Source organism: Pristis pectinata, chromosome 18 (assembly GCF_009764475.1).
Source record: "Pristis pectinata isolate sPriPec2 chromosome 18, sPriPec2.1.pri, whole genome shotgun sequence".
NCBI classification, from domain to species: Eukaryota; Metazoa; Chordata; class Chondrichthyes; order Rhinopristiformes; family Pristidae; genus Pristis; species Pristis pectinata.
The window spans coordinates 40,158,488-40,181,862 of record NC_067422.1 but is presented as its reverse complement, the minus strand read 5'-3'; the positions used below and the strand labels follow the sequence as shown (position 1 = coordinate 40,181,862).

Below are 23,375 nucleotides of genomic sequence, written 5' to 3'. Positions count from 1 at the left end.
CAGAAGCTTTCTTAACTACCCGACCCACCTGCGAGGCACTTTCAGTGATCTGTGGATATGAACCCCCAGATCCCTCTGCTCCTCCACACTGCCCAGAATCCTGCCATTTATCTTGTACTCCGCCTTGGAGTTTGTCCTTCCAAAGTGTACCACCTCACACTTCTCCAGATTGAACTCCATCTGCCACTTGTCAGCCCAGCTCTGCATCCTATCAATATCCCTCTGCAAGCTTCGACAGCCCTCCACACTATCCACAACACCACCGATCTTTGTGTCATCTGCAGACTTGCTAACCCACCCTTCCACCCTGTCATCTAAGTTATTAATAAATATCACAAAAAGTAGAGGTCCCAGAACCGATCCCTGCAGGACACCACTAGTCACAGCCCTCCAATCCGAATGCACTCCCTCCACCACAACCCTCTGCTTTCTACAGGCAAGCCAATTCTGAATCGACATGGCCAAGCCTCCCTGGATCCCTTGGCCTCTGATCTTCTGAAGAAGCCTACCATGAGGAACCTTGTCAAACGCCTGACTAAAATCCGTGTAGACCACATCCACCGCACTACCCTCATCAATGTTCCTGGTCACCTCCTCAATGTACCCTATCAGGCTAGTGAGGCAAGACCTTCCCTTCACAAAGCCATGCTGGCTGTCCCTAATCAGTCCATGATTCTCTAAATGATCATAGGTTCTATCCTTTCTAACAGCTTACCCACCACAGATGTAAGGTCCACCAGCCTGTAATTCCCTGGACTATCCCTACTACCTTTCTTGAATAAGAGGACAACATTTGCCACCCTCCAATCCTCCGGTACCATCCTTGTGGACAACGAGGACTCAAAGATCCTAGCCAACGGTTCAGCAATCTCCTCCCTCGCCTCACAAAGCAGCCTGGGGAATATTCCGTCAGGCCCCGGGGACTTATCTGTCCTAATATTTTCTAACAACTCCAACACATCCTCTCTCTTGATATCTACATGCTCTAGAGCATCACCCTTACCAACTCTGTCCTCAGCATCATCAGGACCCCTCTCCTTGGTGAATACTGAAGAGAAGTATTCATTGAGAACCTCACCCACTTCCACAGCTTCCAGGGACATCCTCCCACCTTTGTCTTTAATAACATCTCCATACAGTATCACTTCATTGCAGAACCATCTCAACTTCCAGCAAGTTCCCATTGATTTGGAACAACATGGAAAACAGTTTCATTCCAGTGTGATCCAAATCCCAGACCTACATTCTAACAAATGACATTCCAAGTTCATCTCATCTCAGCACCCCTTCTTAGGCCACCTCAGTTTATCCCAGGATAATCTGATCATACTATATCCTAATCCAGGAACATGCCAAAGTCACCTCATCTCATCAGCACTGTGTGTTATCCCATCCCAGTAGCACTTGATCACATCACAGCACCATCCCATCTCATCTGTGCATCACTTTGTTCTATCACCATCTCATTCCATCCCCTCACCTCGCAACATCTCAACTGTTCAGGCACAATCTCAATCCAGTGCTTCGCCAACACCCACACCATTGTCCCAGATCATTCCACCACAGTCAAATTTACTTCAGCCCCATCTCTTCTCATTCCAGCAGCATCTCATTTTGGCACCAATGCACTGGTTACACCACCCTCCCACCCTATTCCCAAACATTCTCAACTCAGTGCAGCACCATTTTGTCCAGATCATTACATCCCCTCACCCTCTCACTTTCTCCCAAAACTTTGTTCACTGTGTCTCCCCATGCACTGAATAACTACGTTCCCACATCTCATTTAAACATCAAACCATTCCAACATCTCTTCCCATTCCAGGAGAATCTCAATTTCAGCAGCAACTCTCTTTTTACATCAATATTTCTACCCATTCCAACACAAGATCACGAGCAATATTACCAGGATTGGTTCAAGCTAGGTCTTCAGGAAAAATAGATACTCCCCTGATAACAGAGGCACCATTGAAACCTTGAATGTGACTTCGGTATGGAAGCAAGCAATAGACTTCTTATTTGTGAATTTACATCACTAAAAATGTCCAAGTTTGAACAGAGGATATCACCAACAATATGCAATATTGACCATGAGTCTCCACAACGATGTAGATGGGGCATTTCTAGAGCATGTAAAGGAATCTGGGAGTGAACAGATCTTTGAAGGTGGCAGACAAGAAAATGATTATAAAATTATACAGGGGATAGAATGCAAAAGCCTACAACTTCTACTGAACTGCTCTAACACTAGTTGAGCTGCAACTAGAATATCACTTCCAACTTTGTCCATTCCAGGTAGGAAAAAAGGCCCTTGTGAGGCTGCAGGTTTGATTTAGTGGAATGGGCCGGGTATTGAGGGCCCTATTGTGTGGACGAACTGGAGAAGCTGGAGCTGCGTTAGACTGCAGCTTGATGATTTGATAAAATTTCTCAAAAACCATCAAGGATGTAGACAGTGAGGAAAGAGAGAAAATGACAAAGTCATGAGAGAAACTGTAGGGAAACTGGGCCTTCAACCCCCAGCAAGCATCAAAGCCCCCACTTACACTAACCCTGCACCTATCCCATGTTATTCTCCCATAATCCCTTCCACTCCCTCCAGATACTGACACTCACCTACACACTAGGGACAATTTATAGTGATTAATAACCTACCAGTCTGCACGTCTTTGGGATGTAAGGAGGAAATGAGAGCACCTTGAGGAAACACACACAGTCACAGAGAGAACGTGCAAACTCCACACAGACGGTACTAGACTGAACCTGGATTGCTGGATCTGTGATGCAGTAACTCAACTAGCTGCAGCAACGTGGCTCCCTTTTGTCCTAGAAAGGCAACTAGTCAGGGTCAAGAACAAGAGAACCTGATATGATTGGAAAAAGAACCAGAGTTCACATGACAGGTAATCAGAACCTTGAATCCACTATGTAAAAGGTTGGTAGAGGTTAATTCAATAGAGGATTCCTAAAGGGAATTAGATACTTGAGGGAGAACAAGGTTATGCATGGCTTAGGGAAAGAATTGAAGAATGGGCCCAACTAGATTGCTCTCCAAGAGCTGCATGGGAGTGATACACCAGATGGCCTTGTTTCATATGATTGGCAGTACATTCATGACTTCTTCTAGACCCATCTCACAGGTCCTACTCAGCCTGAGATTGAAAAACACTGGCCTCTATGTTTGTGATCACGAGGAATTCATTGTTCACTTTTACTGATTCCCAATCCGAATTCTGAAGGATGCCTGGTAACACCGCCTGGTTAGATCAGCAACTCCAGAGGGCTCTGCAATACAAGCAGGCAGCACATGGATCAGACAGATTGCTGTATAGTGGCATGTTGTTGTGAGAAAATGTTCTTTGAGGTCTCAAAGGTAGAGGACTTTGGACACAGTCTTTGGAGTTTTAAAAATGATTTAATTACAAAGACAAACACAGGAACAGACTGAACGGGAATGGATGCACCCTCGCACACAGGTGATCGCGAAACGTGGGGGAGATCGCAACGCGGTTGAGATGTGCGTGCGTGTGCGCGCACTCACACACACACACACACACACACACACACACACACACACACACACACACACACACACGGCAAACTGGTTACAAGTGATCAAGGAAAAAAACAATACGATGCCCGAACACCCTGACACTGGACAAGCATCGGCTCTACACAACCGGGAATCTACTCAGGACGCCCCTAACCCCTGTAGAAGTGCACACTCTTACCAATGGTCCCTTTGGTGTGGTTTTGATTCCTGCAGCAATCAAAAAGAGAGAGAACCACGCACATGTGGCATTCTTTATAGTGCTGGAGAGCTGGGTGCAGCCAGTCCAGGTAATTCAAAAGGTCCAATAGGTCATGGCCAGGTACAAGAGGTGTGTACAGGAACCAACCGTCAAGAGTGTGCACTAATGGGTGGGTGGAGCCAGACCTTGATTGACAGTGGTGTCGCTTTCGACCAGTGCTCAAAGGTGTCACGTGACAGCCATGACCTTTCACACTACATTGCACCCCTCGAAAGTTACAGCACCTCTCAATCATGGGAATCGCTATAACTAAGCTAAGAAATATGCGTCAGTGTGCAGTACTAATGGAAGGCAGAAGTGGTTCTAATAATCTGACAAGCACAGCACAAAATACAGAAGGCTATAACAATTAGAACGAGGGCAGTGGCCCAGTGGATGACAGTTGCCCACCATCCCCCCAGTGACCCAAAGGGCCACTAGTTTCTTCATGAGGTGTTGTGCTGGAGGAGCTGGTCCCTTGCTGTTTGAATTTTAGCCACCGAGTCCTGAATGTGAGCAGCCAGGTTGGTGATGTTGCTGGACTCATCAGGGATAAAGGTACAGCACTCCTTACCGATCACTGCACAGGTGCCACCATCCGCAGTGAGTAGGTAGTCCAGGGCCATCAACCTGACAGCAGCCAGCTCCGCTGCCGTCCTTGTCAGGGTATCCTCAGTGCGTTGCAGTGACACTTCCGTTTTGTCGGCCAGCGTCTGGAGCGCGCTAGTCATCCGGATGACTTTACGGGACAGTCGGACAATGCCATACGTGGGAAAGGCTATCATCCAGAACCTCTCCACCTCCGTGATGGCCCTTTTGTCCTGGTGGCTGCTGTATGTCGGGTGGTCCCCAAGGTCATTGAGAGCGTTGATATAGGGCACCACAAACACTGGAAAACAGCAACTGTACCAGCTCGTGGGGAGCCACGGGGAAGCATGGTGCCCACAAACCTAGTGGGTCCCGTTCAAAGTCCAGGGATCCCCCAGCTTAGCGGCACTGCCGGCGGTGGTCACTGAGGCACCTGGATGCCAGTTCGCTCGCACTCACTGTGGCCACCTGAAAGGGTGGAACTGTGCTCATTCTGGAGTCTGCACCAGCATTCCCCAGGCTTGGTCAGCGGCTGTGGGATGACTCAGAGGGTCGGGACTCGGGTGGAGGTCAAATTGTAGGGAGGGAAATACCAGTTCCTGAAACACCCACCCATTGGGGATCGCCGTGAGGGATGTCCTGTAGTGGTGAGGGGAGTGATGGGGTCTGCCATCTGCTCCCCAACCTCCAAACAGATATACAGAACCCGACAGGCGCAAAAAGTGACAGGCGCACCGACAGGTGTAAGCAGTTCATCTGGAGATCATCGAGGGGGATCGGTGTAAGTGGTGGAGCTTCACCGGCGTGTGCTGGGGTTCGGACACAGATCCAGCAGTCTGATTGGTTGGAGGTGTTGGCGAATTCATACGCGATGCGGAGGAAGGTGTTAGCAGGCGTTCCGATGCTGATCATCGCGGTGAGCAGGGGTGACTGGGGTAGTGCCATCATCCTGTGGGGGGGGGGGGGGGGGTTGAGGAACAGACTCATTCTCAATGGGTCAGGTGTTGGGTATGAAGGCAGGATAGGTTAGTTTGACCTGGGATCGCGACCCAACGGGTGTCCCCGGGAGCACGCGCAACGACTTCTCCCTTCTGAGGGGGGCCCTGTGGCTGTCAGACCTACACTCTCCCTGAGTCTTCGGTCTCGGTGGGGTTCGGGGTCTTTCAAGTCAGGAGGTGGGGAATGTTCCAGATGGTGGGGTAATGGGGACCCCCTTTCACCAGTGGGCCGTGTGTTCAGCTGATTGACAGCCTGCTGTAGCACGCCCGACCACCCCTGCAGTGTGCGGGAAGGCATTAGTGTGCATACTGTTTCTTTCAGCAGGCCGTTCATTCTTTCTATCAGGCCCAATGCCTGTAGATGGTAGGGGATATGGAACAGCCACGAGATCCCCGCCTCAGCCACCCAGTTCTGGACTTCAGCCCCTGCAAAGTGTGAGCCCTGATCGGATTGTACCTCCCATGGGACTTCATAGATGGAGGAGAGGTTCTGCAATCCTTTGATGGTGCTCACAGGGCACCGCCACCAGGACACCCGAGTATGTGTCCACCATCGTCAGGGCGTATTGCTTTTTATTGTGGCATGGGAGCTGTCCGATATAGTCTATCTGTCACGCAGGACCCACTCCCGTGCCGCAGTGGATGTGACCTGGTGGCCCCGCCGGCCAGCCTTGTGGTTTTACCTGCTGGCAGATGGGGCAGTTTATGACAGTGGTTTTGCACTGATCCACTGTGAGGGCGACCCCGAACTGCTCTGCCCAGCACCACGTACTGGCAGCCCCTAGGTGACGGGTCTTGCGATGTGCCCATGCGGCTAGGGCGCTGAGGTCGGGTTCCTCTGGGGAGGCGGTAGTGCAGCATATCTGGGCAGCCTGGTCCACAGCAGCATTGTGTATGGCCTCCTGGGTATTTCTGTGGATATGAGCATCCACGTGGTGGACTGAAATCTGTCTTTGGGTGGCCTGATCCCAGATAAAACGCCAGTGTCCCTGTCCCCAGAGGGGGTGTCCATGAATTTCCCACCCCATTTCGTGCCACCGTGCCATCCACACCGCCATACCGTTGGCCACTGCCCAGGAGTCGGTATAGATGTGGATTGGCCGGGTGGTGTTCGGTAGGGTGAGTGCTACTGCCGCCAGTTCAGCCAATTGGCTGGACCCACCCGCTCCCTCTTTTGTTAATGTTTTCCCCGTGGCGGGATGAAGTGCTGCCGCTTTCCAATACTGTTTCCCGTTTTTCCAGCAGCTGGAGCCGTCTGTGAACCAGGCGTGCAGTTTCTGTTCAGGGTCGAGGGAGTCGAAGGGTTGGCCCCAGGACAAGGGGGAGGGCTGGATCTCGGGTATGACCGGGGGTGGGTCCTGGGACTGGGGGAAGGACATGACCTGTTCGTGGAGGCAGCTGACCCCTTCCGGACTGGGGTCAGCCCGGCCCGTGGTTTACCACTTCCACTTCACTATCGAGGACCTCTGGGCTCGGCCCTCTTTGTGTGTGGAGTCAGGGGACTTGACCCAACGCATTATGGGCAGGTGGGGGCGAAGGACCACAGGGTCGGTACCAGTTTGGTGCTCGGTTGCAGGGAGCGCCAGGTAGCAGGCAGGCAGCTGGTGCTTGAAGGGGCTGTAGCTGGTGGTGGCCTCAAGCAATGATTTGGTCCAGAAGCCGAGCGGGACTCTGCGCCCCTGGACCTTCTGCCAGAGGTTCCATTTAGCAAACGACTCGGTGGCGGAGACCTGTAACTCGAAGGGGACCCCTTCCTGGTGGGGGGCCGAGGGACAGGGCTTGCTCCACCACCTGTTTGGCTGCCTTTGAGGCAGCCTGCTGTTCAGGCCCCCAGGAGAAGGCAGATTTCTTGTGGGAGACCTTATAGAGGGGTCTCAGGAGCATGGTAAGGTGTGGTATGTTTTGCTGCCAATAGCCATGGAGGCCCACGGACTTGGCCCCGGGGTGGTTGTGGGTATTCCCCCAGCCGGGCTTCCCCCCGCAGTGCTCCTTCCGTCGTGCGTGGATAGCGAAGGTCGGGACCCCATCTATGCTAGCGCGGTCCATCCATGCGCAACAGGTCTAGGTACAACTGCGTGTGAGACGAGAGGTGGTGTCCCCAGCCCTCATCTCCGCTCTACAAACCAGGGTGGGCGCCCTCCCCCACATGTACTCTAGCCCTTCCAGGAGAGTGATTGCGTCCCGTATGGTCTTCCTCTCAGCCGGTCCCATGAGGGGCAGGACCACTAGCATCAGGTCGGGGCGCGCGGCGGCAACCAGGTACCCCGCTAGTGCACTGGAGCAGCTATGTGGCCAGCTGTTTGCCCAACCACTGGCAGTACCGATCTGCCAGCTGGGTAAGCTCCTTAACGGAGAAGTCCCGGGTCTCTGTGGTCTCAGAGGGACGGCAGGCACTTTCCCCTGTGGAGGCCCCATCCTGACTCCCCTCCCTTCTGTGGCAGACCTGGGACTGCATGGTGATGGGTCGAGCATGCAGGGGTTCGGGTGCATGGGGGGAGGGCAGGTGGGATAGGACTCAGGCTCTTGAGGTACCCCCTCCTCATCGTGTCCCCATCCCCCAGCCATGCGTCCAGCTTGTCGCCGTGCTGGACCAAGGCTTGGATTTTAAACACGTCTGGCTGCCACATCTGAATCAGCCTGCAGGCAACCTCAGTACCCCTGGCCTCGAGGTCATTGGCCCGGGTCTGGGCAGTTTGAACTGCCTCCTGCAGCGTACAGCATCACTGCTGGAACATCTCTATCTCCTTTTCCCTCTGCAGGTATGTACTCTGCAACTGGCTAGTAATCCCAACCGGACGCCTCAGGAGGGATGTCAGGAGCCAGAAGGCACCCATTTGACTCCCTTTAGCTCTGGGGAACCCCGACTTCTGGAGGACGACGACAATGTGCTGCCCCAGTTTCTCACCACATGGATCTAACTGCTCAGCCCAGTCCACTGGCTTACCGTGGTCTGCCAGCCTGCTGGCCAAGCTCCCAAATCCCTCACTCTCATCGGTCCACCCGGCAATCCTCTCCTCAGTGCCTGCACTCGCCTTCTTCCCCCTGTTCCATAACATCCTTCCCGTGTCTGTGTCCAGCCAAGACCTTTAAGACCCTGCTCGCTGCACCAAATGTTGTGAGTAAAGGTTCTTTGAGGTCTCAAAGGTAGAGGACTCTGAACATGGTCTTTGGAGTTTTAAAAATGATTTAATTACAAAGACAAACGCAGGAACAGAATGAATGGGAACAGATGCGCCCTCGCACACGGGTGATCGCGAAATGTGGGGGAAACTGCAACGGGGATGAGGTGCACACACACACACAACGAACTGGTTACAAGTGATCAAGGAAAAAAACAATACGATGCCCGAACACCCTGACACTGGACAAGCATCGGCTCTACACAACCGGGAATCTACTCAGGACGCTCCTAACCCCTGTGGAAGTGCACACTCTTACCAATGGTCCCTTTGGTGCGGTTTTGATTCCTGCAGCAATCAAAAAGAGAGAACCACGCACATGTGGCATTCTTTATAGTGCTGGAAAGCTGGGTGCAGCCAGTCCAGGTAATTCAAAAGGTCCAATAGGTCATGGCCAGGTACAAAAGGTGTGTACAGGAACCAACCGTCAAGAGTGTGCACTAATGGGTGGGTGGAGCCAGACCTTGATTGACAGTAGTGTCACTTTTGACCAGTGCTCAAAGGTGTCACATGACAGCCATGCCCTTTCACACTACACGTACATTTTCAACCAGGTTTCAGATTGATGTACCGCAGGGAGAAGAGTCAGCAAAGTTGCAGACACAATACAAGCGGCTGTACTCAGCTGTCTCCGAGTTGTGCAGAGTGTACTCTATTTCTGTCCATGACAAAGTGGGGGGGGAAGCCTGCAGGGTTTTGGGCTCAGTTCCATGTTAGTTGAAGGTGGAAGGAGGCTGGTGAGGAACAGTAATACATAGGCTAATACAAGTGGATAGCCTCTGTGCTGGAAATTCGAGAATACAGAAATAGAAGAGTTGCATATTCCAGCATCTGAGGGGAAGACCTGTGGATTCTCACTGAACTTGTGACAAAATAACTTTTCAGTGACTGGTATGGTATATATTTTATTGTTCAAAAAAATATGAATTCTCCATTTCTCTGCAAAATTTGATGATGATGTAAAGGAGTAAGATACAGTTGTTGACAACTGAGGGGGGCAAATGTTCAGTCACACACGACTGGAGCTATATTTGCATAGCAACCAAAACTACACAAGATGTATAGATATCTTATGTAACATAGCCTTTGTCAGTGATAGAACTTGTCCAAGTAAACATGAATAGAAAAATCAGACAGAAGGTCCTTTTACTGAGTTACAGACAGACTGATGTACATATAGAGCTGGGGGTGTGAGGTGAGCCTCAGGCAGTGGTTTATGACTCTTGCTGCACTGATACAGGGAGACTATCAGTTCCTCCATTTCATAAATGAAAATGAATTTTATTGCACAGTAAAGAGTATTTAAAACTTTGCTCCTTTAGCGGGATAGCGCTCATAAAGTGCTGATACCCTCCTGGAAAAGATTGAAACACGAGGAGGGGAGGAGGACTTTCAGCCCATTGCCAATGTGCTTTTTCTTTACTGGACCTCTCCATTTAGTTTCACTGCCTGCTCTTCCCCCACAGACTCGCAGCTTGCTCTATGAAAGTTTCATTTGTGGAAAGCTACCGCTGACTCTGCTTCCATCACTCTGTCAAGTCATGCCTTCCCCTCAGTCAGGAAAGAAACTCTCATCTCCCCTTGGGCGCTTTTGCCAATGTCCCCAGACCAGTACCTTGCACACATGGCCAGTTAGAATGTGCCAGCCTCACAGCTGAACCTCATTTGGTCCTCATCTGAAGTCCACTTTGGCTGGTTTTCCTTTTGCTGATCCACTTCCCCAGTTCAGCTCGGCTAACCAAACATTAGTCTAACGTGGTCAATCTCCTTTATGAATCAACTCTGTTTTGTTGAATTACTTCCGTTTAATGAGTTGTAACAGTGACTGGATTTCAAACATAATTCTTTGTAACTTCCAGCAGAAATGATCAGGCCAAATAAAAGTTTCTTCTTCATTTCCTACTTAATCACTAAATTAACAAACTCATTCAGGATGGCTGATCTAACAAGTGGGAAAGCAAACCATACCCCCATGTTCTGTTGGAAAGGGCTTTGATGTTTATCTGACCTGTGCTGTTCCTGCCCTGGATGTGTTTATGGAACAGTGTAGAGAAACTTTATTTTGTATCTGATGTCTGCTGCACCTACACTGGCAGTGGCTGATGGCTGACTTACTCTGTGACCCGAGGTACCTGCACTGGCAGTGGCCGACTTACTCTGTGACCCGAGGCACCTGCACTGGCAGTGGCTGACTTACTCTGTGACCCGAGGCACCTGCACTGGCAGTGGCTGACTTACTCTGTGACCCGAGGCACCTGCACTGGCAGCGGCTGACTTACTCTGTGACCCGAGGTACCGACACTGGCAGCGGCTGACTTACTCTGTGACCCGAGGCACCGACACTGGCAGCGGCTGACTTACTCTGTGACCCGAGGCACCGACACTGGCAGCGGCTGACTTACTCTGTGACCCGAGGTACCGACACTGGCAGCGGCTGACTTACTCTGTGACCCGAGGTACCGACACTGGCAGCGGCTGACTTACTCTGTGACCCGAGGTACCGACACTGGCAGCGGCTGACTTAGACTGTGACCTGAGGTACCGACACTGGCAGCGGCTGACTTACTCTGTGACCCGAGGTACCGAAACTGGCAGCGGCTGACTTACTCTGTGACCCGAGGTACCGACACTGGCAGCGGCTGACTTACTCTGTGACCCGAGGTACCGACACTGGCAGCGGCTGACTTACTCTGTGACCCGAGGTACCGACACTGGCAGCGGCTGACTTACTCTGTGACCCGAGGTACCGACACTGATGGCTGACTCACTCTGTGACCCGAGGCACCGACACTGGCAGTGGCTGATGGGACAGTACAGAAGACAGTGTAGATTTATCTGACCCATGAAAGATCATTGACCTGAACCAAACTCTGTTTCCTTACCACAGTTGCTGCCCAACCTGCTAAACATTTCCAACAATTTTGTTTCTTGTTCAGATTTTCAGCATCTGCAGAATTTTGCTTCTGTAACATATGCTACACCATCCAAGGGGCTTTTTAATTATTTGCTTCTCGAGGTCTGGCATGGCCAGCATTTCTTGCCCATCCTCAGCCGCCCCTGCAAAGGTGCTGGTGAACTGCTGGCTCCCTGAACTGTTGCAGTTCCAGTTCTTCTGGTGAAGATGCACCCACAGTACCGTTGGGGAGGCAGTTCCATTAATTACATCCAGCGATGATGATTGGACAGTGATCTATTGCCAAGTTATGGTGGTGCAGACGGTGAAACTGAAGTTACAGGTTGTGATGTGTATATCTCCGTTGCTGGTGCTCACCACCGTGCCTGATGGACGCCCAGTTTTGAGCTGCCAGATCCGTTCTCAGTCCATTCACTGAGCGCACTGTAGTAACTGATAACACAATGGAAGGTATTCTAAGCGTGAAGACGGAACTTTGTCTCCACCATGTTCTGCAGGCTCCGACCAATATTCTCTCAATGGCATCTGCCCCAGGTAGACCGGCATGAGGTCAAGTAGATTTACCCCTCTTAATGGTTCCCTTACTACCTGCTGCAGACCCAGTCTGCCAGCTGTGTCCTTCAGGACTCAATCAGCGTTAGTGTTACTGCCATTCAGGGTGATGGACCCAGAGTAACTTCTGTGCCTCTTCCAAGTGCTGTCCAACATGTTGAAGCAGATTCATCAGCTGACAGAACCAAGTCCTAGGACTTCATAGGGTCTGGAGTCAATGTTGAGGACTCCCAGATCTTCTGCCTGCTTTCGGTATACCATGATTTGTCTGGTGCGTATGTCCGATTTCAGTGGATTGTGATGGAGAAGTCCAGCAAATTGTCTTTAAACTGTTGACAAGCACATCGACTGCTTGACTGGTTTAGTGAGACAGTTTCTCCAATGCAGACACCGCAGTCCCTAGATGTTAGTGAGTTCTTTGCCTTGTGTGAATTTGGTGTCACAGTTGATGCGGGACATGTGATTTTATTCTTTCCATTGGTTACGGTGAAGTGAGTGGCGTACCAAGGCATTTCAGAGCCAATCACTTTAGAAGGTCTGGAGTCACATATGGGACACAACATCTTCTGAAGGGCGTGAGTGAAGATGATGAGTTTTTGCAATAATCCGTAGCTTTGCAATCTTTAGCAATTGCTAGTATGACGTTAAGTTTAGTTTAATTTCCACAAGTATCATGGCAGAATTTGAACTCTAGCGTCTGGGTTATCCATCCATTGCCACCACTGTACCCACTTAGTGTTTGATGAAGCAGTGTAGTGGGAGTTGCACTTTTTATCTAACCCTTGCGTTGCCTACTCTGGGACAGTTAAGGGCTCCCTGAGGAGATTGTGAGGGAGCTTGACACAGTATCAGCAGACAGATTGAATGTTACTCCAGGGTCAGCCTGTGACATACCTGCTCCGGACGTGTTTGATGCTGACATTGAATGCCTGAAATGGAGAGTGCTCCATAGCCCATCACAAATGGTGAGCACAACCTGATGAAAGAAGTTTGTTAAAACATGTCTTTATTTAGAGTTCTGAATTTCAGGACACATGTAAACAAACCTTTAATATCTGAAGTTAGTGAATGTCATCCTCTTAAGGACAAGGTAATGGCTTTCAAACTCTCAAGTGATTCCATTTTATTCTATCCAGCAAGAGCTCGCTGAAATTCAGTCACAACAACGCAGCACATGTGCTGAGGAACAAGGACTTCAGAGGCAGTTATGTGAAACTGGGAATGATGAGCTTGTCCTCAGACCGGACTCAGATCTGCTCTAAGCCACTCAACAAGGGACCACTGTCTTTTCATCCCTCTTACAGCCACCCTGTGCCGGGGACAGTGCAACTCCTGCTGAACTTCTGACTGCTGCATTGGACTGGTTGATCCAGGGTACCTGAAGAAAACTGCTTCTCCTTCCCCCAGTCCTTGTGTTAAATGTTTGGTCCTTTTAACACATTGAAGTCATTCTTGTACGTCCCAGTGCCAATCTTGACAAACCACTGGACTGTCACACCAGCCCACAGGTGGGTTTCTTTGGTTGAGTCCTGTGCCCAACTCTCCCCCCAACCACCCCCTTTGCTACCTCAGCCGCCCATCATCTTTTACTGGTCCCAGTTCCGATTTGGGGTCATCAGATAGAGAACTCCAGATTGTCTTTTGACACGGCTGCAGTGCGGGACAAGGTGAAGGCTCCACCGCACAGATGTCAGTAGCCGACCAGAACTTGCCCACACTCTCATATATCCAGGATTCTAGTTGCTCACCAACCAGCTGAGAGTTTTGGAGAGCCTCCTTCTCAGCTACGTCTGATGGAGGGAGGTTCAAAATCCCACTGAGACGCTGGAAGTTCTGGTCCATATACTCATTATTTGGCGGGCCAGCATGTAGCCACTGGTCTTGTCCTGCATCACAGAAAGGAGAAAACAAAAGGTTTGTTATTACTAAATCAAAGATCAGCAGCTGCAGGAACTAAGCAATGTCAGGTTTCTCCCAGCCACCCTGTCCTCTATGTTATGACCAGCACAATCGAGATGCACTCCAGAGGGGAGCTTGTTGTCAGAGGGGACTTCAAGGATACTATAAAACCGATGCCCAAATGCTCTCACCCTTGGACATAAGAAGCACTTTTAAAGAGCAACAGTGGGGCAGGAGAAAACTATATGGCCACTTGGCACATTTCTGTTTCTGGGATCTTGCTGAACGCGATTTGCTTTCTTTTTTCCCTATATTACGGTAGTAAAGATACATTATTCACTGAAAAGTACTTCACGATGTTCTGAGGTCACACAGGATTAGCAAATAAAAAGTGTTTCTATTTTATGAGAGTGGTGGGGATTACAAAGTGCAATCGGTCTACGATTAGCTCGGTAACAGGATACAGAGGGTAGTGGTGGAGGGCTGCTTTCTGATTGGAAGTCTGTGACCAGTGGTGGACCATAGGGATCAGTGCTGGGACCTCTGTTGTTTGTAATATACATAAATGACTTGGATGACAGTGTCTGTGGTCTGATACGTTTGCTGATGACACAAAGACTCGTGGAGATGCAGATGGTGAGGATGGTTGCCCATGGATACGGAGGGACAGAGATCAGCTGGAACGTTGGGTGGAGCAGTGGCAGGTGGAATTTAATCCAGACAAGTGTGAGGTGATGATTGTCTAATACTGGCTGGACATACACAGTAAACAGCAGGGACCTTAGATGCATTGGTGTACAGAGGCGCCTTGGGATGCAGGTTCATAGCCCCCTGAAAATGGCGCTGCAGGTGGACAGGGTAGTGAAGAAGGCAGTTAGCTTGCTTTCATTGGCAACGGTATTCCGTTTATGAGTTAGGACATAATGTTGCAGCTTAACATTGGTTAGGCCACACTTGGAATATTGTGTGCAGTTTTTGGTCACCACACTAGAGAGAGGATGTGGTGAGTACTGCAAAGAGTGCAGAATGTTGCCTGGAGTGGAGGACTTATAAGGAGTGAATGGAGAGGCTAGGATTGTTTTCACTGGAGTGCAGGAGGCTGAGGGGTGACCTTATAGAGGTTTATAAAATTGTGAGGGGTATAGAGAGGATAGATAGTCTTTTTTCCCAGGGCACAGGTTTAAAGTGAGAGCAGAGAAAGTTAAAGGTGATCTGAGGGGTAAGTTTTTCCACACTGAGGGTGGTGGGTATCTGGTAAGAGCTGCCAGACAGGTGCAATAATAGTGTTAAAAAAAACATTTGCACAGGTACATGGATAGGAAAGGAATATCGGGATATGGGCCAAAATGCAGGATAATGGAATAATAGAGGTCATCTTGGTCAGTGTGGATGAGTCGTGCCAAAGGGCCTGTTTCTGTAATGTAAACTCTATGAAATATTCCACCGTGGAGGCCTATCTGATCCACGATGGCCTGGATTGAGCAGTTTGTACCAGTCAGGCACCGCACAGGGCTCGAATGTGGAATTTATTTTGAGTATTCCCTTTCTCACGATGTCAGGACAGTAACCTGTGCAGACCAAGGACTGGAACCCGCGCAGACCGAGGATGGACCTTGGACTCCCCTGGTCTGGGTGACCCAGTGTACGACAGGAGAGACTAAGCCATCCAGAGAACGGTGGAGAGGATGTTCCTTCCCTGTGTGTGTGTCCGTCAGTTGGGGTCAGTAATCCACAGCTTCTCCAATGCAAGGCATTATTCAGAGACCAGCTGCCAGCCTCGGACTGTCCAAAAGGGAACAGTAACAGGCCCTTTCCCCACTCTGTCCACGCCAGCCACCCAGCACCCGTGTTTATACTAATCCTACCCTTTTTATTCTTCCTATATTCCCATCAACTCCCGTCATCTCCCCAAAAAATCCTACCCCACAACCACACACCAGGGACAATTTACAGCGGCCAAGTTAACCTACCAATATGTGGCAGGAAACCAGGATACCCTGGGAAAATCCACACAGTCACAGGGAGAGTGTGCAAACTCCACACAGGCAGCACTGAGGTGAGGACTGAACCCGGGTCACCTGAGCTCTAACTCTACTCCCTGCACTGTTCCATTTCTTGGCATTGTCAGTCAGAGAAACATCGAGCCAGTGCAGCCAACCTCGTTGTTCTTCCTTGGCAGCATTAGAATCTGGTGTGAACCTCAGAGGATTTTTAAATACCTTTTCTGAGAGGCCGCTTCTTGCTGAAGGCCAGAGGAATCACCAGGAACTTGGTTTCTGCCAGCAGAGTCCAGAGGTGCAGCACCCGCACAGTCCAAGTGCCCGGCCGCAGAGGGTGGTTTAACGGGGGCTTGTACTGGGTGTACTCAGCCTCTGAGTCCACGGTAATGTCATAGGAAGTCGCAATGATGTAGGTGGGATCAATCCACACCACCGTGGCTGTCATATTCGGACCTTTGGCCCATCTCTGCATGGCAGTAGGCTCATCAAAGGGTGCGATCAAACCACCAAAATTCCGGAACAACCGCTCCTTGGGATCCCATTCCGTTCCCACCTAAACAACGAGGAGGGGTGAATGCAAAAGGATCAGTTCACTCTACAGCAGTTGTTTTCAGAGACTACAAAAATCAAAATATTGGGTGGTTCTACATCATATGAAGCAATCCAACTCTCTCTACCGTAGGCTTCTAATGCAATCACTTGCATTGATATAGTTAAACAACAAGGATTATGCTGCTCAGAGGCATTGAGACAAAAAAATGATGCTAAATCATGTGGCACTATCAATACGGATGATTAAAAGATTGGTCAAATGAGAGGGCAGAGCAGCAGATGTTGCCTACATGGACTTTAGCAAGGCCTTTGACAAGTTCCTGCATGGTAGGTTGGTCCGGCAGGTTAGAGGACGTGGGATCCAGGATGAGTTTGCAAATGGATACAAAGCTGGCTTGGTGGAAGGAGTCAGAGGGTGATAGTGGAGCCCTGTGACCAGTGGTGTGCTGCAAGGATCAGTGCTGGGTCCCGTGACCGATGGTGTGCCGCAGGGATTGGTGCTGGGTCCCGTGACCAATGGTGTGCCGCAGGGATCGGTGCTGGGTCCCCTGTGGTTTGACAGATACATTAACAATTTGGATGAGAATGTAGGTGGCAGGATTAATAAGTTTGCGGATGACACCAACACTGGCAGCATGGTGGGCAGTGAAATAGGTTGTCTAAGGTTACATCAGCACCTAGATCAACTGAGGGAGGGAGATGGGGAGAGGGAGACGGTGGGGAGGAGGGGGAGGGGGAGACGGTGGGGAGGAGGGGGAGGGGGAGACGGTGGGGAGGAGGGGAAAGGACCAGTGTATTAGCTCACTGATAAAAACAGCAGAGGACTAGTTGGGAATACTTTGGAATGATGTAACAAAGGCATCAATAACGATTTTAGAGAGAGGAAGCACAGGAGAGAGAGGGAGTGAGCGACAATATGAATGGAAGTGGCGTGTGAGAGGGAGGAGAGGGCCAGAGTCCTGGCAGGTACAATCCAGACACTTTAACCAAATGACTTTGGTTTTAAACAAATAAACAACCCTCCTCTGGCAGCTTATTGCAGATACCAACTTCTCCTTGTGTGGAAAAGTTTACCCCTTGGACCTCCTCCCTCTCAGCTTAAACCTTCAGTTTCAGACACCCCTACCATGGGGAATAAACTTGACTATCTACCCTATCTATGCCTCTCATTATTTTATATACCTGTCATGTCTCCTCTCAGCCTCCTTTGCTCCAGGGAAAACAGACCCAGCCCATCAAATCTCACCTCATAACTCAAGCCCTTGGCAGGTCCTGTTGTGACAATCCTCCCAGCAGCTCCCAACACTAAGCTTAATATCATGAACACATTTTGAAATTCTGGTTTCCACCCCCAAATCTAGGTCATTAATATAGATTAAAAATAAAAGCAACAGCCCCAGCACCGATCCCTGTGAACACCACTTGTCTGAAAGACAACCATTCATCACGACCCTCAGTTGTCTGTTGCTGAGACAACTTTGTATCCATGCTGCCAATGTTCATTTTATGTCATGTGCTTCATCTCTGTTGGTAAGTCTGTTATGTTACATCTTGTCAGAGGCCTTTGGAAGGCCACGTACACCATGTTGACTGCATTACCCTCAACGACTCTATCCATTACCTCATCAAAAGACTCAAACAAATTAACAAATCCGTGTTGGCTTGCCATCATTAATCTGTTTTCCTCCAGCGGATTATTAATCCTGTCCCAGAGCAATGTTAAACTGTCTGCCCTATAGTTGCTACGCTTACCCTTTCGAACAATGAATGATACGGAATTTGTGCCAGTCTCTGGCACCTCCCTTTATACAAAGAGCACTAAAAGATTACGGTCAGCACTCCTGCAATTTCCTCCCATACTTCTCTCAAATTGCTAGGATGCATCCCGTGCAGCATTGGTGCCTTATCCACTAAGTGCAGCCAACCTTCTAACTCCTCCATGCTATCAATCTGTAACAGTCCAATGTCTCAGTCATCTCCCCCTCCACTGTTTCCTTGGAAGCACCCTCTTCCCTGGTGAAGTGCGGCGAAAAGTACTTGTTTAGTACCTTAACACTGCCCTCAGCATCCATGTACAAATTCCCATTTTTGTTCTGAATAGGCTCTACTCCTCCATGTACTTTCCTTTCACTAGAGGACACTTTTGAATTCCCAATTTATGTTGTCAGCTGATATTTTCTCATATGCATTTTCTTTTGTTTTTATCTTCCTCTGAATTTCTTTTGTCATTCAGGGAATGCTGGATTTGTCTGTCCTTTCTTTGCACTCATGGGAATGTGCCTCATTTGTACCTGAACCATTTTTTCCTTAGAGGCAGACCATTGTTCTTTTACGGCTTTGCCAGTCAACGTCTGATTCCAGCTTACCCGAGCCAGACCCACTCCCATCCAATTAATTATTTTTACCCTGAATTACTGCTCCTCCTTTTTCATAGCTAACCTAAAGGAATCTTCCATTATGGTCACTCTCTCCTAAATATTTCTGCATCAGCCATCTTCCTGAGGTACACAAAGATGGGGGGGTAAGAAGTCACAACGGGACGTTCGGATAAATTGGGAATTCTACAGCCAAGACAAAGTGTCCTCTGTCTGGGGTAAAGACTGCTGGCTAAAGAAGTGAACACTGAAGGCAGCAGCAGAAGAGGTTAAGCTTGGAATCAGGTAGAGGCATAGGGGGACAAGAATTTAAACTCTACCCTGGACAGGTGAGAAATTAACCATAAATCTGCCAATAGGTGGTCTATCACCAGAAATGTGTAGTTGAAAGAGCATGGCTGTCAATCAAACTCACTAAATTGTTGAAGGTTTACATTTGCCAGCCATACCCACTCTGGTCTGTAGATAACTATAGTCCACTTGTTCTCACCCGAATGCTCGTGAGGCATTTAAATTGTGCAGTGTATGTTGCCCATTGTCATCGCATCTCCATGAAGGATGTTTGGATATTGTAGTAAGGGACCTCCTTTAGAACCATAGAAAAACTACAGCACAGAAAACAGGCCATTCGGCCCCTCTAGTCTGTGCCGAAACATTATTCAGCTAGTCCCATTTACCTGCCCCCAGCCCATACCCCACCAGACCTCTCTCGTCCATGTATCTATCCAATTTACTCTTCAAAGTTAAGAGCGAGCCCACATTTACCACATCAGATGGCAGCCCATTCCACCACTCTTTGAGTGAAGAATTTCCCTCTAATGTTCCCCCTAAACCTTTCCCCTTTCACCCTAAAGCCATGTCCTCTCGTACTTATCTCTCCTAATCTAGGTGGAAAGAGCCTCTGCCCCTCATCATTTTATAAACCTCTATCATATCTCCCCTCATTCTTCTCCGCTCCAAGGAATAAAGTCCTAACATGCTCAATCTTTCCTTATAACTCAAATCCTGAAGAGCCAGCAACATTCTAGTAAATCTCCTCTGCACTCTTTCAATCTTACTGATATCCTTCCTGTAGTTCGGTGACCAGAACTGCACACAATATTCTAAATTTGGTCTCACCAATGACTTATACAACCTCACCAAAACATTCCAACTCAATACTTTGATTTATAAATGCCAGGATTCCAAAAGCCTTTTTTACAACCCTGTCTACCTGTGACGCCACTTTCAGGGAATTATGTATCTGAACTCCCAGATCCCTTTGTTCCTCCGCACTTCTCAGTGCCCTACCATTTACTGTGTATATCCTCCCTTGATTTGTCCTTCCAAAATGCAACACCTCACACTTGTCTGCATTAAATTCCAGCTGCCATTTTCTGGACCATTTTTCCATTTGGTCCAGATCCCTCTGCAAGCTTTAAAAGCCTTCCTCGCTGTCCGCTACGCCTCCAATCTTAGTGTCATCCGCAAACTTACTGATCCAATTTACCACATTATTGTCTAGATCATTGATATATACAACACACAACAATTGCCCCAACACAGATCCCTGAAGCACACCACTAGTCACAGGCCTCCAATCTGAGAAACAACCATCCACAACCACTCTCTGTCTTCTCCCACTCAGCCAATTTCGAATCCAGTTTACAACCTCTCCATGGATACCCACTGACTGAACCTTCTGAACTAATCTCCCATGTGGGACCTTGTCAAAGGCCTTACTAAAGTCCATGTAGACAACATCCACAGCCTTACCTTCATCTACTTTCTTAGTGACCTCCTCAAAAAACTCCACAAGATTCGTTAAACATGATCTACCACGCACAAAGCCATGCTGACTATCCTTAATCAACCCTTGGCTGTCCAAATACTTATATGTCCTATCTCTCACAACACCTTCCAATAATTTACCCACTACTGATGTCAGGCTCACTGGCCTGTAATTACCCGGTTTACCCTTCGAGCCTTTCTTAAACAATGGAACAACATGAGCTATCCTCCAGTCCTCTGGCACCGCACCCATGGCTAAGGACATTTTAAATATATCTGCCAGGGCCCCTGCAGTTTCTACACTAGTCTCTCTCAAGGTCCGAGGAAATATCTTGTCAGGCCCTGGGGATTTATCTACCTTTATTTGCTGTAAAGCATCAAATACCTCCTCCTTTTTAATCTCTATATGTTCCATGACACTAGTGTTTGTTTCCCTTCCTTCCATATCCACGATGCCAGTTTCCTGAGTAAATACTGATGCAAAAAAACTGTTTAAGATCTCCCCCATCTCCTGAGGCTTCACGCATATACGACCACTCTGATCTTCTAGGGGACCAATTCTGTCTCTTACTATCCTTTTGCTCTTAATATACTTGTAGAAACCCTTTGGGTTTACCTTCACATTATCTGCCAAAGCAGCCTCATGTCTTCTTTTTGCCTTCTTGATTTCCTTTTTTTTTAGTATTTTCTTACATTTCCTATACTCTTCAAGTACCTCATCCGTTCCTAGTTGCCTATACCTGCTATACACCTCTCTCTTTTTCTTAACCAGCTCACCAATATCACTTGAAAACCAAGGTTCCCTATGCTTGTTAACTTTGCCTTTAATCCTGGCAGGAACAGGCAAACTCTGCACTCTCAAAATTTCTCCTTTGAAGGCTTTCCATTTACTGAGCACGTCCTTGCCAGAAAGCAACTTATCCCGATCCACCCTACCTAGATCCTTTCTCATTTCCACAAAATTGGCCTTTCTCCAATATAGAACATCCACTCGAGGACCAGACCTATCCTTATCCATAATTATCTTGAAACTAATTGCATTATGGTCATTGGACCCAAAATGCTAACCTACACATACTTCTGTGACCTGACCTGCCTGGTTCCCTAATAGGAGATCAAGTATTGCCTTCTCTCTCGTTGGTATCTCTATATATTGATTTAGAAAACTTTCCTGAACACATTTGACAAATTCCAAGCCATCCAACCCTTTCGCAGTGTGGGAGTCCCAGTCAATATGTGGAAAGTTAAAATCCCCAACCATTACAACTTTCTGTTTCTTACATTGGTCTGCTATCTCCCTACAGATCTGTTCCTCCAATTCTCTCTGACTATTGGGCGGTCTATAATACAACCCTATTAGTGTGGCCACACCTTTCCTGTTCCTCAGCTCCACCCAGATGGCCTCTGTAGATGAGCCCTCCGGGCTGTCCTGTCTACGCACAGCCGTGATCTGTTCCCTGACCAGTAATGTCACTCCTCCCCCCGTCATCCCTCCCCCTCTATCACGTCCGAAACAACGGAAGCCCGGAACATTAAGCTGCCAGTCCTGCCCCTCCTGCAACCATGTCTCACTAATAGCAATAACATCGTAATCCCACGTGCCAATCCGCGCCCTAAGCTCATCCGCTTTACCTACAATACTCCTTGCATTGAAATAGAAGCACCTGAGAACATTACTATCATGTACAAACCTTTGATTTCTGTCCATACCTGCAGACCTCGCACGATCATTTTCCTCCTCACTTTCTTCTCTAACACTCTGGTTCCCCTCCCCCTGCAAATCTAGTTTAAACCCACCGGAGCAGCACTAGCAAACCTACCCGCAAGTACGTTAGTCCCCTTCCAGTTCAGGTGTAAACCGTCCCTTCGGAACAGATCCCACCTTCCCTGGAACAAAGCCCAATTATCCAGAAACCTGAAGGCCTCCCTCGCCACGTATTAAGCTGCATGATCCTCCTATTTCTAGCCTCACTAGCACGTGGCACTGGTAGCAATCCTGAGATTGCAACCTTGGAGGTCCTGTCCTTCAACTTTGCACCTATTTCCCTAAACTCTCTTTGCAGGACCTCTTCCTTCTTCCTATCCACGTCATTGGTCCCAACATGGACCATGACATCTGGCTGCTCACCCTCCCTCCTGAGAACATCAAGAACTCAATCTGAGATATCACGGACCCTGGCACCAGGGAGGCAACAGACCATCCGGGATTCTCGATCTCTCCCACAGAACCTCCTATCTGTCCCCCTAACTATTGAATCCCCTATCACTACTGCTCTCCTCTTTACCCTCCCTCCTATCTGAGATGAGGGTCCCGCCTCAGTGCCAGAGACTCGACCACTACAACTTGTCCCTGGTAGATCGTCCCCACCAGCAGTATGCAGAATGGTATACTTATTGTTGATGGGAACGGCCACAGGGGTGCTCTGCTCCTTCTGTCTAATCCCCTTCCCTTTCCTAACTGTCACCCAGCTACCTGCCTCTTGACTTTTAGGTGTAACTATCTCCCTGAAACTCCTATCTATGTCTGCCGCTACCTCCCGAATGATCCGAAGTTCATCCAGCTCCAGTTCCCTAACCGGAGGCTTCGTGGGCTTCACTTCGGAGCAGATAAGTGTTTCTTTTTATTAAGTTTAAAGTATAAGGCTTAGTTTTTAATAGGGTTAGAATTTACTGGGGTTAGTATTTTTTATAAGTGTTTTAAAAGTTTTTAGTGGTCGAGTGGGGGCTGGACTGCGCAGGCGTGGGCAGTTTAAAAAG

At 48.9% G+C, this 23,375-nt stretch overlaps 1 protein-coding gene across 1 annotated transcript in view; it reads right to left on the bottom strand.

Annotated features, from left to right (window-relative positions):
* Nucleotides 1-13,011: 13,011 nt before the first annotated feature.
* The window catches only part of xylt2 (xylosyltransferase II), a 128,904-nt gene continuing 118,540 nt past the window's right edge, over nt 13,012-23,375 (bottom strand). The window contains exons 10-11 of the mRNA XM_052032746.1: nt 16,141-16,474; nt 13,012-13,908 (exon numbers count right to left, since the gene is read on the bottom strand). Coding sequence (XP_051888706.1) covers nt 13,586-13,908; nt 16,141-16,474 — 657 coding nt within the window. The 3' untranslated portion in view covers nt 13,012-13,585. The remainder of the gene's footprint in view (nt 13,909-16,140; nt 16,475-23,375) is intronic.